At 45.7% G+C, this 18850-nt stretch overlaps 1 protein-coding gene across 2 annotated transcripts in view; it reads left to right on the forward strand.

Moving 5' to 3' along the window:
• Positions 1-615: 615 nt before the first annotated feature.
• Positions 616-18850, forward strand: part of LOC119163054 (uncharacterized) — a 149105-nt gene continuing 130870 nt past the window's right edge. For both annotated transcript variants that reach the window (XM_037414988.2, XM_075874304.1), the window contains exons 1-3: positions 616-754; positions 6644-6883; positions 10678-11072. In XM_037414988.2, the coding sequence (XP_037270885.2) occupies positions 6663-6883; positions 10678-11072 (616 nt within the window). In that variant the 5' untranslated portion in view covers positions 616-754; positions 6644-6662. The remainder of the gene's footprint in view (positions 755-6643; positions 6884-10677; positions 11073-18850) is intronic.

The raw sequence follows: 18850 nt of genomic DNA on the forward strand, positions 1-18850 counted from the left end.
TCAAAGCATTCCTCGCCCAACACTCCTCCCCAATTTCTCTCAATCGCTTCTCAAATTTTATATCGCTGCTAGCTTCCCTGCCCTCAAACGATATCCATCCCATACCACCTTGTACTCCCCGATTTGGTGTATTCCCTTGAGCTCCTAAAGCAAGCCTACCTATTCCACGTTGCTTAATTTCTAATCTTGCTTGAACTTCTGATCTCATACACAAGACCGCATTGCCGAACGTCAGCGCAGGAACCATGACCCCTTTCCATATTCCTCTCACAACATCCTACCTATTGTAATTCCACAGTGCCCTATTTTTCATCACTGCTGCATTCCTGTTACCTTTAGCCGTCACGTATATTTCATATTCCCTTAGATACTTGGTCCCATTGCTTATCTATACGCCCAGATATTTGTATTTATCTGTTATCTCTAACGTGACCTCCTGTATTCTAAGCTTACTATCTTTATTATCGAATAGCAGATGAGGTAAGTTGCAGCGCCACAGGGTGCATAACGGCAGGCGCCTATACCAGAAAGGGCATGCTGGCGCTTCGCTCGCTGGGCAGGTCATTAAAATACAGTAGGTTGTGGTCTTAACCCGGTTGGCCGTCGATAGGAGCGCGTGTTTCTTGGCGCATTTAAACGTCTCGACAACGGCTGCTGCGGCCGGTATTTACTTGAGTGTGGTGTGACGTGCTGTTCATAGGCACCGGCAAAGTGTGGGACTAGCTTGAATCTCCAAAAAGCTGAAGAATAACGCGTAAGTAGCGGCTGTCATTTTGTGCATTAGCAGAATATAGTGTTGGGCTAGTTGGCTATCCATGGACAGTAGTGAAAGAATAAGCGCCAAACACTGACGGGCCCAAGGGAGACGCATTATAGGCGTTACTAACAAACTATTTATTGATTTCAGACGCACCGAGTTTACTAAATACAGATGTTCAGTAAGTACAACAGAACTTCGTAGCACTTGCCCTCCTTTAGTGCTGCTCGCTCGTCAGTGTACGGCGCTTTTTTCAGTGTTCATTTTGTGCACAGCCGTGTTTCACGACCGCCGTGCTTACCGTGCTGCGTTATGTTTCTCTCGGGTCATCCTCTCAAGTTGTTCTGTGGTAACGCTGTGAGTGAGCAAATGATATATTGTCAATCAGCTTGACCATATTCCTTGCCATGATTTGTAGTGGGGGCCGGGCAGGCAGATGCGGTCGAGTGCCCTTTTGTGCTCTGTATGCCTTAACAAAAATGAAAAAAAAAAAAGGGTGTGTGTGTGTGAAACGGGCTTGGTGTGCCAGCCACCCTCTGGCTACGCCACTAAGCTAATCGTGAAGTGGTTTAAAGCTTGGTATTCGCAGGTCACTTGCTGACTTCGTGTCTAGATGTGCAATGAGTCAATCTAGCGTTTGCAGCAAGCGAACTTGATTAGTTCATAGATTCAGAAAAAATGGCAGACCATGGGAATCGACATTATGCGAAGAGAAGGTGACCGTGTTGTAGTAATTTTTTTTATTGAGCAACACATTATGAAATGATGATGCTAAATATATGTACAAATGTGGCACACACAGACATATGTTGAACAGTTGCATATGTTTATAAGCCAGTTGTTTGCACTACTGCAAAAAATGCCAACAGGACCATGCGTATTCGCAACACTAGAAGTAATACGCTGATATGAAGCGGTGGTACTCGTGAGGATGGTTGCCCTGGACACTGCTACATAAATCAACTTCAGCACATAGCACCTAACTACCATTGACGTTAACCCGACGTGATGGCTGTATCACAGGAGTACATATATAATATTTATAAAATTGGATATTCAACACTGCAACCACAACTGACGTTTCATGAACATTAGGATTTATTGGAAAAGTAGTTCCGAGACCTGGGGTGGCTGTGTGGTAGAATGCTTGATTGCCATGGATAATGTCGGGGGTTCGATTCCTGCTGGGACCCTGACATTTATTCTCTGGAGTCGCGGGGCGACACTGCCGATCTCGGGCTTTTCTTAATGCTCGCACGTTAGAATTACCCATGTGTGTTCTTGTCGTTCCTGGATAGATACTGAGTGTCAATCACCTGTGGCATATACTTGCATACCAGTGGCACATACGCTAAGGGGGTTATATTCAATTGTCGGGCGGAAAATGTTTCACGATGTACACAAGAGGGCTGTGACATTATTTATGTCTTGACCGGGCATTATATTCATCAAATCATCTTAGCCTTCCATACTTATGTTGTTTCATGTGAAGCTAAGGTGTGATCACGAGATCACACAGAGGTAAGCAACTAGATGGATAGATACCTAGACAGATAGATAAATATATAGATGGATACTTAAACGCGGAAAGTGTTTGCAGTACGCAAAAAAATGCTTCACTTTTAAAAAGGCCTTGCGGTATGCGTCATGAAACTGCATTTCTGGCATCGCTGTTTATGGCGAGGCAGGAAGAAAGGTAAGCGTTTGCGAGTGGGGGGTTCTAGTTTACTTGGGTGGGGTAGTCACACGCTTGGTGGACGTACACATATTCTGTAAAGGAGAAACACAGTTCTGCTTTTGACCGTTGATTGGCCGATGGGGTGTTGCGGGAGCATCTTGCGATGGGCTGCTTGCTTCATCACTTGTTCTTTAATGCGAACATGGCGACGACTGGACAAAAACTTGTTAAAGAAAAGGCTCCCGGCTCTCCTTCTGCTTTGCCCCGCCGCGGTGGTCCAGTGGCTAAGGTACTTGGCTGCTGACCCGTAGGTCGCGGGATCGAATTACGGCTGCCGTGGCTGTATTTCGGATGGAGGTGGAAACGTTGTAGGCCCGTGTGCTCAGATTTGGGTGCACGTTAGAAAACCCCAGGTGGTCGAAACTGCCGGAGCCCTCCATTATGGCGTCTCATAATCATATGGTGGTTTTGGGATGTTAAACCCAACAAATCAATCAATCTTTCCTTCTGCTTTTGTCGTTCTTGAAGCAAATACCAAGAAAAAATGAACGTGCACTGGGCACATAGGCAAGACAGCACTTTTGTGCTGCTGCTCATGAAAAGTAACCGAGTGCATTCTAACAGAAGGGAAAGTGTGCAAGGGGAGGCAGAAAGCTAGGTGGGCAGATGAGATTATGGGCATTATGTGGCAGCTTTCTCTATAGTGGCAGATTGGTGGAACATGGAAGAGGCCATTGCCGAGCAGTTCGTGTAGTTGCCTGTTGGGCTGAGCACAGCAGCCTGGTTTTACATGCAGCCAGCTAATAAGCTGGCTCATTTCCTCTGGTGTAGCCACCCATTCTTTGTGTGCGTTTTGCAGAAGACTGTCATGCCACAGTAAACTTTTCGGCGTCATTTATGCATAGTTACTAAACACTTTCTCAAAATTCTCGAATACCAAGAGGAGGAATAAACTTCATCGAGTAGAGTGAGTCATCAAGGCATAAAAGAAATGGTTCTTGGGCCAAGTGGTGCTTGCTGGTAATTGTGATGTAGTGCAGGGACACATAACAAAGACACGGAAAAACACAGCAACGAAATGTGTGTTGTGTGTCTTCATTATTTCATTAGCAAATTGTATTGGGAGAACGATGAAAGTTCTCTTTTTGGAGCCTCCATCTTTAGTTGTTGAATGGGAGCAGGAGCACTGTCATCGAGTGGTAGACTGCTTTTGGGCCACTCGGAGCAGCCAGGAGCAGTTTGTAGTTCTTTCACCTGAAAGGTCACAGTACGACGAGAGTTGCATGACTTTTAAAAACGAATTTGCTTCAATCTCCCTTCAGCCGATGAGCTAGGACAGCACCCATGCATAGTCTGACATCGCTGATATTGGCCCTATTTGTGCTATATATACAAGCAGCAACAATATGTTATTTGGACTGGATTTGTTATTACACAAACATATGTTATCTCAAATAAAGGTAGTGGCACACATGCCAGCGGCAGATGTTAGGTGTACTTTGCTGCTTTCCCACAGTGAATGCTGAGGCTTTGAATGTTTTGACATTGTGCGGTATATTCCTCCTTATTTGCTCTCTGGAAGCGTGCTGTATTGCATCGGCTGAGTGGCCCTGCTCTCGGCACTCTGCCCCCTCTACTCCTTTCTTAATCCGGCACATGTCCAGATAAGATGCGACCATCGATGACGTATGCTGGCCCGGCACCGCTTCATTGACCAAGATGCTGCGGACCGTGATGATGCGGTCGCATTATCCTGTGGGGTTGCCATTATAGTTAATCGAAGAACAGTCTGCACACATTTACCGCTTCAAACATCTCGTGAAGCAGTAGCTGTTCGAGCTGTTGCCTTCAAGAAACTAGTGACAATTTTCTGTATTTACGTACCTCCACATGATCAACCGAATAAACACGAATTTCAGTCTCTAATGGATGAACTTTCAGAGCCGTATCTTCTCCTTGGTGACTTCAACGCACATAGCAATTTATGGGGAGACTCCCGCTGCTATGCGCGAGGTCTAATAGAAAAATTGCTTTTCTCTTCTGGTGCATGCCTCTCGAATCACAAAACGCTATCATATTACAACATCGCTAACAACATATACTCGTCCATAGACCTTAGCAATTACGTCTTCATAGCTTTTCACGCTACTCAAGTGGAAAGCCGTCAATAATTCAAATGGAAGTGATAAGGTAAGTGGGGAATTGGGCTAGTTGGTAATTGGTTATTAAACTTCTCAGCGCTGACAATTTCAGACAACGAACACAAAGAGCGAGAACGAGCGCAGATTTTGAACTGGTTTATTACTGCTAATATGCACATATATATGTTACAGAAAAGAAGATAAGATGACATGCTTAATCAAACTACATGGCCAGCGTCTTTCTGTAAACACAACATAAATTATCAGGCCTAATCTTGAACACGAAGCAAACCTTTATACCGCACATAAAGTATTTAAAAATGATGAACATTCTAAGTCTCATCGCACTCTGCCTGGGGTGGTGACAAAAAAAAAGTGTTTGATCAATTAGTATAGAAGCCTCATACGGGCACCCCTAGATTACAGGGTCATAACCTATCAGTCTGCGACACCAACAGCCTTAAAGATGCTTGACCCCGTCCGTCACATAGACATTCGTCTTTACACGGGTGGTTTTTGCACTAGCCCCGTGGATGGTCTGTACATTGACTCGAACGAGTGGTCGGTGCATCTCCAAAGATCGTACCGATCTTTTGTCTACTTCTACAACGTGAATGTGAACAAAGAACACCCCGTACGCTCCACTATTTATGACTTGTGGAGTTCTGTCCTTCTTGTCCACCGCCCTGTCATCAGACAGCCCTATGCACTTTGTGTGAGGGGTCTAGCCATAGAAACGGGCGTGCCGCTTCTTTAACACTGTTTGGCTGCCAACACTGCATATGTCTCGCATTGGCAGTGGCAGCTCATAGGCTGCGGTATATCTTTTGTAGAAGCTACCAAGCACCCATCCATTGCACATATCTGTACGCACTTCCTAGAATTGCAGCAAAATACTCATGCTCAGAATTCTATGCTGATGCCTCAAAAACTCGTACTTCTGTCTCCTACGCAGCAGTCGGTCCATCTTTTTCAGATTCCGGTATTCTGCATCCAAACACCAGCATTTTCACAGTAAAAGCTTAGGCTATATTGGCAGTCATTAAACTCATGAACAACTAAAATTACAAAGTACAGTAATATACACAGATTCCCTGAGTGTGGTGAAAGCCCTTAAAAAAAAAAAGCAAAAAATCCCCATCCTTGTTTCCCTCTACACTGTCATATGCATGATGTACGCACTCAATACACGTCATATTCTGCTGGGTGCCAGACCACTGCGAGATACAAGGAGACGTTTTGGCGGATTCAACTAAACTGCTGCCAATACATCAATACAAATCCCTGCACTTGACTTGAGACCTTTTCTAAAACAAAAGCTTAGTGTTTTTAAACAGGATGGGTACGTTGATGTACGCAAGCAATGGTTAAATACGTGACACAAGATGGAACTCAAAATATCTATGTTATCTTTCACTAAGCGAGCTGCAATACCAACTAGACGACTGGCATTGTTGGTGCTTATATTGGCAACAGTGTCATGAACTTCATCCTCGCTGATGTAGTGAAGAGCAAATGTATTTGATAAGGAGGATGAAAAACATTTTATTTCGCTACGAGGGAACTTTGCAGCTAAGGTTGAACTAATTTCAGTAAAGAATAAATTAAATTTATCAAGTATATGTGCATCGACTATATCAGGTGATACACGCTGTATTGGTTTTTTACCGACAACTTCTTTTACAATTTGGCTCGTTTTCTTAGAATCGCCTTGTGCTTGGAAAATATGTCGAGAATAATAGACCTTCTTTTGTTGCTTCACAAGATTCATGGTGTGATTTCTTAATAGTTTAAATTAGCCTAAATAATATTTATTTTCTTTGTGCTGTCTCCACTTGTAGTACCAGAGGTTTTTCTTCTTCAGCAATGCAAGGATCTCTGTTGTCAGTGGGGTGTTATATGAGCGTGTGGGCACATTTGAAGGACTGCTTTTAATGGCATGGCGAAGGGCTTTTGTTGTGTGCTCCTATTCAATATTGATGTCGTCATAAAATGCTTCAAATTCGATGGAGAGAATGTGGCTCCATCCATGACAGACCATAAGGGGATGTGAATTGTCTGATGCAGGAAGTCCGGCACTGGTGAAATGCTGGCCACACCGGAGACTCCACCCATGAGCCAGTCCATGGTGGCGAGAGAGGCTGAACACATTGTGCACCGGCTGGAGTCACTGGCCACCACGCCCCTCGTCGACACTAGCCAAATCACACTCGTTGACTTCACCCTTAACAGCCCCGAGCTCAACGTGACTGGCACGCCTCGGTGCAAGCTTTTTGAGAAAAAGACTTCCAAGAAAAAGGACACCTTGTAAGATACTTGATGACAATACGACATTATTCAACACGGCTATTTGGCCTAGTTGGAATTGGTTCAAGATTAGGAAGCGTGCAAATAAGCACGGGGACGAAGCAGAGACACACACACAAGACAACCCTGCCTGACACACTCTGCTTCATCCCAGTGTTCTTTTGTGCGCTTCTTAATCAGAAATCACTTTTTAAAAATGTCTGTCCTTTGCAGGATGCGTAGTTCGATGCGTATCAACTTTTTAAACCTTCGGAAAGCCCTGATGTTGAAGCTGGAATTGTTTTCAGATCCCTTGAAAGTCCCTAAGCGTGCTTCTTCTGTGAAACTTCCTTCGGTTTTTTGAGCAATGCTATTCAGTGTGCAACTTGGTTTGGGTGGTAGATGAGCATTGATGTTACACACTTTTCCTGTTGTGAAATGTAATGGCACTAGTGCGCATATCCTGCATTGTACGATTTCTGTGGAACTGAGCAGCGTTACACAAAGTGACATACATGTGTTCGGTGATGTCTCCATGCCATTTGTTTCATTGCTTCTCTGCTTTCTTCCCATTTCTTGCATCCTGGTGACTCTGCAGCTAAGTGACCTCTTTTCCTCCTCTCTGTCAAGTGAGAGGTGCACAAATTGAAGCTTTAGACGTGTTCCATGTTTGTAAGCAGCAGTAGGTGCTGCCTGCGTACTGAGGGGCTTGTAGTGACGTTACGTGCACACGAGACGCTCCTCCTTGATGCACTGTGCTTGGAGGCAGCTTTGCAGCTGCTGTGCCAGTTGTCACGTGATCTTAGGCTGCAATGGTGAGCTTTGGACTGGACGGAGCTCGCATGCTGTGACGTCGCTACAAGAGCTTCAGTATGCAGACGGCACCTACTGCTGCTTACAAACACGGAATAGGTCTATACCCCTATCACACAGCACAGGTAATGTCATTCAGGAATCGATGCCCCCCCCTTTTTTTTTGCTGCTACGCAGGTACAGTGAACGGCATTCTCAGCTGATGGCATTCACCCATTGAATGCATTTGCTAAACTCTGCAGGTGCAACATTTGTAATCGCAATCGGTGGCACTTTACAAAAATTGCAATATCAACAATTGTCACTAAATTATAACGAAAGTGAAAGTTTTTATCAATGGCCATTGCCAATTTTGTGATAACTTTTTGACCTACAGCACGATAGTTGAAGCAACCTTTTGTGCAGCTATTCTTGTTCCGCTGAGTCCGACATGACACCAGTGCCTCCTACCATGTACAAACGTGCATTTGTTCTTTTTTGGATTCCTCCATGTGGTTTCGGTAAAGCAGTACTGCAGCAGCAAAGCCGGAATTTCGCACATGACATTTATCCATCCACAAGGCAGGGAAGCAAACTCTGCAGTTTCATTGACAAGGTAATAATAGGAAACAAAACGCACACAACACTGACGACAAACATTAACATATATTGCGAATGCTATTTGTACACCCATGTAGACCGGGAACACAGAACCACAATGACGTGCAAGATGAATGCCATTTCATGCAAATGATGCAACGTGTGCCCTGTGACTGGCAGCATTAGTTAAGCTGCCAGTACTCAATTAATAGTCGTCTGCTCGGTCAGTAGCTCTTGTCCTTACAAGAGGGTTAAAATGCGAATCACTTGAAGTCACTGTGTGCACATCTATGGTTCCAACTGGGGACCGAAGTTCAGAACCTCTACTGGAGGTCATGCTGATGGAATTTATGTAAGTTGGCCGTGCAGTATTTGTATTCTGCCTTTCTTTTTCTTTTTGCAGACAGATGCTAGCTGTACAGAGACATACATTTGATTCTTGTTAATTAAAACTCAAAGGGACCTCTTAATTTTGTTTGAATTATCAAGATGTTTTAATTATCAGAACTTCTCAGATATGACTGTGGGTGTTGTGACACCACACATTATGATTAGGCATGATTTTATCAGATTTGAAAACTTAAGCGTTTTTGAACCCCAACTGCTTGTAATGAACAGAAAGCAGAGGTGTAAGGTCCATAAGTTTATCGGCCATTTGCTGCTGATGATATCTCTTAAAGAAATCTTGAATTGCCAACTGCTTCCTTGCTATATGTGCCTTCAGCACAAAGCTCTCTATATCAGTTGAGAAGAATCACAGTTTACCATGCATGTGTTTCGTTTGAAACATTCATTTACTAGCAAAGCCTTTTTCCTTGAAGGCCTGAAGCGTTAATTTTTCATTTTTAGACTTATTATTGTACTATAAAGCATGCAAATTTAATAGTAGTGGTAAAGCAGCGGATATTTTCTGGTATGGAACTGAAAAAAGTATAGATTAACCAAATGATGGAGTTTGAATTAAGGATATTTTAAATACACTGAAAGAATAGAGGGCCAACCAAAAAATAGAATTCTGCTTGAATTAACTGAAAATATGAATTATCAGAGTTTTAATTATAACGAGTCTACTGTATTTGCCAATGTGATGTCGTATTGGAATGAGTCCAATATGTATACTGTATACTGTTCGTAGCGGTGGCTTCCGGGACACGAACGGCGTTATCCAGTGGCTTCAACCACGCGTACTCGATGTGCCATCCAGCTCCCCCTAGTAGAGATCAGTGGCTATAACTAGCTTTCGGGAAATTGACTCTGATATAAGAAACAAATGGGTATAAGAGACACCAGTGGGCGTATAGTAAAATAGGGGTGGATACAAAAATGGATACGAGGTACCCTGCTTATAAAAGACATCTTATATAAGAGAAAAGAATTGCTGCCCAGAGCATGCCTCTTATAAAGGGGTTTAATTGTACTCATTGAGTCAATGTGGCAAAATTTGTGGTGCAACCCTGATGTACAGTTCGAGACATTTCTACTTGACATTCAAGCATGTTACATTCACATCCTTCTTTAATAACAAGCCTGCAGTGACTCAAAATGTTAATTTACATGAATAATTTGTCAGCCTGTTGATTTGACACCTGAGTTTAGTATCTCTTTACAAAAAGAAGCAGAGTGAAATGAAAATTTAGATAGCACAAAAGCAGTTTTATATTGTGCAGGTGTACAGAAAATGGCCTGAATGCAAGACAGACTTGGAATAAGAGTACAAGCTTATTAAGCAGCTTGTAAAAATAGCTCTGTTTTTTAATTGCCCGGCCTTTGTTGTGGCTGATTGAAAAGTGGTGGGTTCGACTCCTGTTGACGAAACTTTTTTTTTTTTCTTTGCTCTGTGATTGTGTGTTTTTTTATGTAATTTCCGGGATGGAAATACGTCACTGAAGTCTTGGTGGACCCCGGCATAAAACAATTTTGTGTATAACTGAAAAAGATGTCATTGCTACTCATCATTAGTGACACGTGACAAGGGGGGGATGTTTCTCGTGTGACTTCTGAGTTATGAAAGCCTCGAAAAGATCACCTTGAGTAGCTGGGTGACTAAAGCTGATGTCATGGCCACAACCTTTAAGCTTGTCGCTCTTTTTTGCGTTTCACCGCGGATGCACAGCACATGGATTCCCTTTAGTGATGAAGGCATTGCCCTTGAGCTCTTCATGCTGCATTGCCAAAGTCTGGCCAAGCTGGCCTCAAGCAGTCTACAGAAATTTTTGCGTTCATTAATGGGGAGTACTGCAGAGTATACACTAAGGTCATTGTGGCTCGTCAAACAGGCTTGAAACTTTCAGTAAGTGTTGTCATATGTACAAATGTTCAGTGTTTTTTTCTGGCTGAGCGGGCTTCTTTAGATATTTCCCTGAAATGTAGAGGGCACCTTTAATCGGTGTTGTATGCAAATTGCATTCATTCTGAAATTTCAGGTTGGAGACCGAGCTATCTATGGTCGAAGAGCAACTGGCAGCTGCTTCCCTGGGAACTAGCACACCGTTGCAGCTGTCCCCGAGCGTCCCCGCATTCGGGGAGAGTTTCACGATCTGCTCTACGAATGCAGCTGCTTTGGAACCCTCCAACAGCAAAGGCTTGTCTCCTTTGACCCGTCCTGTGGATATTCAGCGCAAGGTCGCTTCTCCCAACGAGTTGCTCCCCAGTCTGTTGCGCAGTGCTCTGGAAGACGCTCCTTCCAGCAAGCCATTCGAGCTTCGTGGTGCTGGGAGACTATCAGACAGAGCGCTGCATTGGTTGTCGCCTTCAGCCATCGAGAATGGGGCAACGGGGCTCCACGCTTCGGATAGAGCAACTGACGGCAACCTTGACAGTGAGCTACTGCTTCTTTCGTATGGCCCTTTGTCAGCACACTTGCTTGCCTTGAAGGGCAACAAAGTGAAAAAACAATTATAGTTTAGACTGATAGTTTATACACTCAGACTGATTATATTTCACCAACATAGAATTAACAACATAGGATAGGAGGGGTAGGAGCCTCGTCAAGCTGCTAATATAGCAGTTTTTTGCTCTTATCCTTGCGTTTTCTTTTTCGCAACTCTGTGAAGAAAATGCTCAATAAAACTGAAACTGAAATAACAGAAATAACCAGCTTTGAAAGTTTTGCTTTTTAATTTTCCTATGAAATATGCGATGGCCTTGCGGGTTTTGTAATTATTTTGAATTTTGGCCACTATGGCTCAATGAAACTCCAGCACATTGCTTCTGAAGGCAACGTGCTTAATTTTTTTTTATTACCTAGCAACTGCGTAGGCCTTGGTAGACCATCGCATTGCAATTGCTTACGCTAGGGGCATCTTCAGCTGCATTTCCATTTTTCATGATTTCTTACAGCGAGCTTGGGATAATGGTATTCTGAAAGAGTACTTTAATAATTTGAAAAATATACTTTTCATTATGGCTTCTAGTGTCCCAATAATTGTTTAATCACTGATCTGCTGCGATTTGCCAAGGTTTTATGGGCTTTCAGTTAGGAAACCCCCAAGAAATTTGCCCTAAGCGCACAAAATCTTGCCATTGGTTAAAGGGGTATAACTGGGGCGAGAGTCTTTCAACTACATGGTGTTCAATGTACAGTGGAGTCCATTGTTGAAAAGTATACTACTTGCAAGTTGGGCACGTCTGGATGCCATTCCTGTGAGAGGAAACTTGCGTAGATTTGCAGCAGATCCCTTGCGTTGGGCAGTGTACTCCTTTCAATACACCCATGTATTGCAAGAAGCTCCTTCTGTGTACTCCCGCAGTTATGTTGGCAGTACTACTCGGGGCTTGCATTGGAACGTTCCCAGTAGCAGTAGACTGCACTGTAGTGCTGTACAGTAAGGGTCAGTAGAAAATTGAAAAATTACTCAAGGCAACACGGCTCATCTTACAGCTGTGCTGCATTAGTAAGACAAAACAAGGATTGGGAGTTGCAGAGCTACTGTTAACAAGTATAATGAAAGGGATTATGCCAACCTGTTTAACTGTGGCCCTCGCTTTGTGCTGCCAGCGAATGACTTCTGTGCTGTTCTTGCTTGGCGATACCAGCCAACCATCCTGTTGCTCTCCACGAGTGGTGGTGGCAGTGTGCATGGTGTTTCGAGACTATAAGCTCCTAGCTGCCTCGATTCTCCCAGCCTTTTTGTCTCGAGCAAAACAATGCCATATTATGTGCAAGCGAGGGTGCGTGGGTTGCCAAGGGGCTTTCCCCCCTCAAACTTGCTGTCATTCAAGGCAGATACTTCCCAGGATGCATGTGTGAGAGCATTCCAGACAGGCTTTGTGGGCGAAAATCGAATGAAACATAAGTGTAAATAAGAAACGCACGTGCCATTGCCCCCTCTGAAAAAGCATCATTCCAATGCTTAAAACTGAACTGAACATGGGAGGAAATACATGAACAATAAAAATAACAACAGTAAAGCAAAAAGAAAAGCAAAATAATAAGCAGGTACAAACAATAAAGCAGGATAATAGAGAAACAACAACAAAAAACACAGTCCTCAATTTTATTAACGCACATAAAATGGCTTGAGGCGCACGGCATGAACTACTTCAGCTTGCGCACGCCGTCGATGAGAGTTCGTGATGTCGTCGGGCCAACCTCGTCATCGAGTGTGCCGAGACGTCAAACCAACCGGTACGGTCTAAAGTATCGTCGCGGAAGTTTTTTACTGAGCTCACGTCGACGTATCAGCGCCCATACCCCAACATGGTGACCGGGCTGGTATTCCATGAAGCTTCATCGAAGATTGTAATGGCGGCGGTTGGTCGTCTGCTGATTAGTGATGCCTAGGCGGCCAAGTTGACGAGCTTCTTCAGCGTGCTAAAGATAGAAGGTGACGTCTAGGTTTTCTTCATCCGCGACATTGCGGAGCATTGCGTCAAGCGTTGTTTGCCAGGTTTCTTCCTTAGACCAACTCGTACGGCGGCATCTTCGTCTTCTGGACGGCTGTGTTATATGCGAAGGTCACGTATAGAAAGATGGCGTCCCATGTCTTGTGTTCTACAGCGACGTACATGGCCAGCATGTTGGTGATTGTCTTGTTTAGCTACTCGGTCTGTGGGTGGTAGGCAGGGATGTGGCGGTGGCTTGTCTGGCTATGTCTCAAGATTGCCTGAGTGAAATCAGCAGTAAAGGCCATATCTCTATCGGTGATGAGAAGCTCTGGGGCACCATGACGATGGACGATGTTCTCACTGAAGAACTTGGCTACTACGGCGGCACTGCCTTCAGGTGAAGCCCTTGTTTTGGCGTAGCAGGTGATATAGTCAGTGTTGACAACGGTCCATTTATTCCGGCAAGTCGACATAGGAAACGGTGCCAGTAGGTCCCTACCGATTTGCTGGAACGGTCGTTGAGGTGGTAATGGCAGAAGGAAGCGTGCTGGTCTTTTTGGCGATGTCTTTCGTTGTTGGCGTTCTTGGCATGTCCTGATGTAACGAGTGACGTCGGCCGTAAGTCGTGGCCAGCAGTACTTTTTCTGTATTCTTGCGAGCGTACGGGAAACAAAAAGATGTCCAGCCATCAGATCATCGTGTAGGGCCTGGGGGACTTATGGTCTCACTACTGAGAGAACCACGAGAAGGTGTTTAGCTCTAAGGGGCGAGAAGTTCTTTAGGAGAAATCAGTTTTGCAGGAAGAACGACGCCAGTGTTCTCTTGAATACCTTTGGAAAAGTGGCGCTGTTATCCTTCAGGAATCGCACAACGCTCTTCAGTTCCAGGTCGGCTCGTTGTCGCTCGGCGAAGTCGTCGGCACTCATGGTTTCCAAGAAACATTCATCATTCGAGTCGCCCGGCGCAGGCGGTTCGATGGAAGCATTAGACAGGGTGTCGGTGTCCGAGTGTTTTCTTCCACATTTGTGAACGACGGTAACGTCGAATTCCTGAAGTATATGGCTCCACTGTGCAAGGCGCCCCAAAAGCTCTTTCAAGTTTGCCAACACAAGGCGCGGTGGTCGCTCACAATTTTGAAGAGCCTGTCGTAAAGGCAGGGCCAGAACTTTGATGTAGCCCAGATGATGGCGAGACATTCCTTTTCTGTTGTGGATTGGTTGGCCTGTGCCTTTGAGAGCAACTGGCTAGCATAACTGATCACTCTTTCTAATCGGTTAGTTCTCTGCACAAGAGCAGCGCTGAGTTCTACGCGGCTTGCGTTGGTGTGAATCGAAATGCGCAAGTAATGGAGGCGTCTGCAGGCTTATTTTCAGTTTCTGAAATGCTTCCTCCTGTGGCGTTTCCCACTTGGAACTCCACGTCTGTCCTGATAAGGGTAGGGAGTGGTTCGGTAACGCGGGCGATGTTTTTGACAAACCGCCTGTAATAGGCGCACAGGCCAAGAAATTGGCGCATGGTCTTTTTGACGGTAGGCAATGGGAAGTTGGTGATTGCAGCTGTTTTCCTGCGGGTCGGGACAGACTCCAGACTTGCTAATCACGTGTCCCAGGAACAAGAGCTGCTCGTGTGCGAATCTGCATTTTTGTGGCTTCAGGGTGAGTCCGAATGTCTTGATGTCTTGAAATACAGCCTGAAGGCCCTGAAGATGCTCGTCAAAGATCGAGGAAAAGACGACATCGTCTAAGTAAACAAGACAAGTCTTCCACCTAAATCCTGCTAGCACTGTACCCATACCGCATTGAAAAGTCTCAGATGTCGAGCAAAGACCGAAGAGCACGACCTTGAACTTGAAGAGGCAGTCTGGTGTTATAAACACAGTCTTCTCTCGGTCTGTCTTGTTGACTGCAATTTGCCAATAGCCAGTCTTGAGGTCCACCGACGTAAAGTACTTTGCGTTGTGGAGTCGATCCAGGGTGTCGTCTATCCGTGGGAGGGGATACACGTCCTTCTTCATCACTTAGTTTGTGCGACGATAGTCGACTCAGAAATGTAAGGTTCCGTCCTTTTTCACCAACAGCAAGGTAGATGCCCAGTGGCTCTTGGACAGCTAGATTATGTCGTCGTGTAGCATTTCGTTGACTTGTCTCTATGCCTTTTGTTCTCGCATCAAAGCTCTGTAGGGGCTCTGCCATAGGGCTGCTTCAGCATAGCTTATCACTTCGTTTGTGCGACGATAGTCGATGCAGAAACGTAGGGTTCCGTCCTTCTTCACCAACAGCAAGGTAGACGCCCAGGGGCTCTTGGACAGCTAGATTATGTCGTCCGTAGCATTTCGTTGACTTGTCTCTATCGCCTTTTGTTCTCGTGTCAAAATTCTGTAGGGGCTCTGCCAAAGGGCTGCTTCAGCATAGCTCATAGCTTGCAGCTGCTGCTCTGGAAGCTGAGGAACGCCCAGCGCTTGCTGGATCTCCTAGAGTACGACATTCGCGATGGAGTCCACTTTAGGCTGCGCTGAACGTAGCAATTTTCGTAGCTCCTCTTGCACGATCGCTCGGATCGTCTCACACAGGTTGGTAGTTCCTAGCGCTCGTATGTCGATGAATGTAGCTTAGAAGTTATATTGCCGTGTCCGCATGTCGAGTGTCTTCTCAAGTGTCTTCTCAAGTGTAGATGTTTCGAAAGCAAATTCGGCGACAGTCTTCGGCGGGTTACTGATCAATCCAAAGAATTTTCGTTTGACAGCTGTCGTAAGGAAGCTCGCTTCTCCTCTGTCATGCTGGAGTCGGCGTGGTAAAACAGCGGGGTCACCTATTCTACAAAGATGTTCACGTTTTTGTTAGGGAGTTGCACACGTGTCTCTAACATAGTAGCGGCACGTTTCTTGGCGCCGACGTCTTCTTGACGATGTGGGCTTTGCTCACGGATAGAGGGGGGAGTTGGGTACATGGGCCGGGAAGCACTTCTGCCAGATGTCGCGGTGTTGTAACGTGGCTGAAAGGAGCAGGCTAAACTCTCTATTGGGCCGAACTTGTGGCCATGTAAAAGGAAAGTCGGATTACAGCAAGACACCGGTGCTGATAGCAACGAAAAGAGCATCGGCCATCGATCAATTGACAAGCGGCGCGCCCCGCCGCGATGGTCTAGTGGCTAAGGTACTCGGCTGCTGACCCAGAGGTCGCCGGATCGAATACCTGCTGTGGCTGTGGTGGCTGCATTTTTGATGGAGGCGAAAATGCTGTAGGCCTGTGTGCTCAGACTTGCGTGCACGTTAAATAACCCGAGGTGGTTGCAATTTCCGAAGCCCTCCACTATGGCGTCTCTCATAATCATATGGTGGTTTTGGGACGTTAAACCCCACATATCAATCAATCAATGGCAAGTGGTGAAGCGCATCGGTATTTACACATATGCCGTCGAATATTCATTCATTCAATATTCCGTCCTTATCACGGGTCTTCGCGCAAGCTCTAAAGTAATCTCGAGTGTTCGCGTCTTATGTGCAATCCTAACAGAACTATCTACAATAACCATGAACCTTCTAGAACAATGACGCGCAGTTTGTGCTGAGCAATCCAGACAGGCTTTGTGGGCGAAAGCCGAACGGAACATAAGTGTAAATAAGAAACACACAATGCAATATACACCAAAGCACAGTTCACTCATAGTATTTGGAGGTATGGAAGAGAGGTGAAACATAGGCAACTGAGGTTAACAGAGCACAGAAGGCCAGAAGAGTGCTTTTTGGAACTAATTATAGCAATAAACCAAACTGCCTTTTTTGTTTGTGTATATGTGTAGTAATATAATACAGGGTGTCTTTTTTAAACAGTGTAGACTTTTTATAAAAATGCAATGTCAGTAAAAAAACATCACTTTGAGGTGCAGATATTTTTCCGCAGTTGAAATGACACTGTTGCTTGGTAAGCAACGAGAAAAGGGACAAACAACTCGTGATGGTCAATGCAAACACGACGCGAAACGCTCAATAGCTGTTGCTCTTCAAAAGCTCTCACTGATGCTGCGGATTTATTTCTACAGCACTCATGTTTAGGTACTTAGTCAGGGGTGTTAATGTCAGTGCCTCCTTTTCTGTTTATGCATGCCGCATTTTTGGACTAAACTATCAATTGATGAACAGTGCTTTTGTCGTGTACTTTCTTGTGTTTTGTGTCCTTGCGGGGTTCCGTGTTGACAGGACGGATCCCAACATGAAACTTAATGACTTCAGGGTGTCTACCAACTTGGAAAATCTGGAAAAGTCGGGGAATGTGGACCCTTCTGGAAAATTTATGGAAAAGTCGGGGAATTTCTGAAAAATCTGGCCACGTCATGGACACTGACAGCCGTTTTGTGCGGCTGTCACAGAAAGAAGCAAAATCTGAGTGGCATACCAGATGTGCAGAGCGTGTCGTGAAAGAAGCGGGCATAGAGTGAAGTTCAGGCGCAGAGTGAAGTTCTTGGTGCGATGGATGACTAGGTAGGGTTCCCTGTAGGGTGGCTGGAAAGTTCGGCAGACGGTGTTGTTGCAGAGGAAAGTGTGCGTGCATGATGCTAGCTCCTTGAACACTAAAGGTGCCTGCTTGCTGTGGTGGGCGGTAGCAGACGAGCGTAAGGCGGCGATGGTGTTTTAGAGCCGGGTGACAAAGTCGGTGGGGTCTGACTATGTGCTGGATGCTAGAGCTGCGGTAAATTCACCTGGGAGACGGAGTGGTTCCCCCGTAGACCAGCTCTGCTGGCATAGGATGGACGTCCGGCTTGAAGGTGGCGTGAAGACCGAGGATGACGGCTTGGATGGCCTCGAGCCACGTTGAGTACGGGTAGCACATAATGGCTGCTTTGAAGTGTAAGTGGAAACTCTCAATAATTTCATTCATGCAGGGGTGGTAACTGGTGCTCCTCAAGCATTCAAAACCGATAGTCAGTTTGAGGAGCCCGAAGAGCTGAGACTCAAGCTGTCGTTCTTGGTCGGTATATACATGGCGAGGGGCGCCGAAATGAGCAATCTAGCCGGAGAAGGCTGACGCGACGTCTTCCATGGTGATTTCCTCGAGGGGCCATGCCACGGGCCATCGAGTGTTCTGGTCGATGGATGGCGGTGTGGCTTAACGGTAGAGTTCAGCCGAGGGAAATGGTCTTGTGATGCCGAGGTAGATGTGCCGAATAAACCTGTGGATCTGAGGGAATGTTTCAAGTGGTGATGTGGCATGCCTGGTGATTTTAGTGCATTGGCAGTGAATGCGGATGCACGCCCACATGTGACCATTCCGTTGCATGGAGGGCCAGACATAGTGGGCAGCAACGAGGCGTGTAGAGGCACGTATGCCGGGGTGGCTGAGGTTTTGAAGCTGGTTGAAAAGACCACGGCGGTGGGACAGGGGCACATAGGGCCTGCTTCGTCCTGTCGATATGTCGCAGCAGATTGTTCTTGCCGACCCTTGTATGGAAATTTCTTGTAGCTGTGGTGAAGCCGTGCCCTTGAGGAGTTCCTGCAGTTCGGCATTCGTGGTCTGACCCTCGGCAAAAATGTCTGCTGTTATCTACACCAAGGTGATTGTGCCTACACGTGACAGCGCATTGGCAACCATGCCATCTTTCCCGCTGACATGTTGGATGTCGGTGGTGAACTGTGCGATGAACGAGAGTTGGTTTTGCTGAACAGGCGGGAGTTTGTTGAGACGTTGAGAGAAAGCGTAGGTGAGAGGCTTGTGGTCGGTGTAGATGGTGCAGTTCTGTGTTTCGAGAATATGGGGAAAGGGTTGGACTGCTTCC

Source organism: Rhipicephalus microplus, chromosome 9, assembly GCF_043290135.1.
Source record: "Rhipicephalus microplus isolate Deutch F79 chromosome 9, USDA_Rmic, whole genome shotgun sequence".
In the NCBI taxonomy this organism is placed as follows: domain Eukaryota; kingdom Metazoa; phylum Arthropoda; class Arachnida; order Ixodida; family Ixodidae; genus Rhipicephalus; species Rhipicephalus microplus.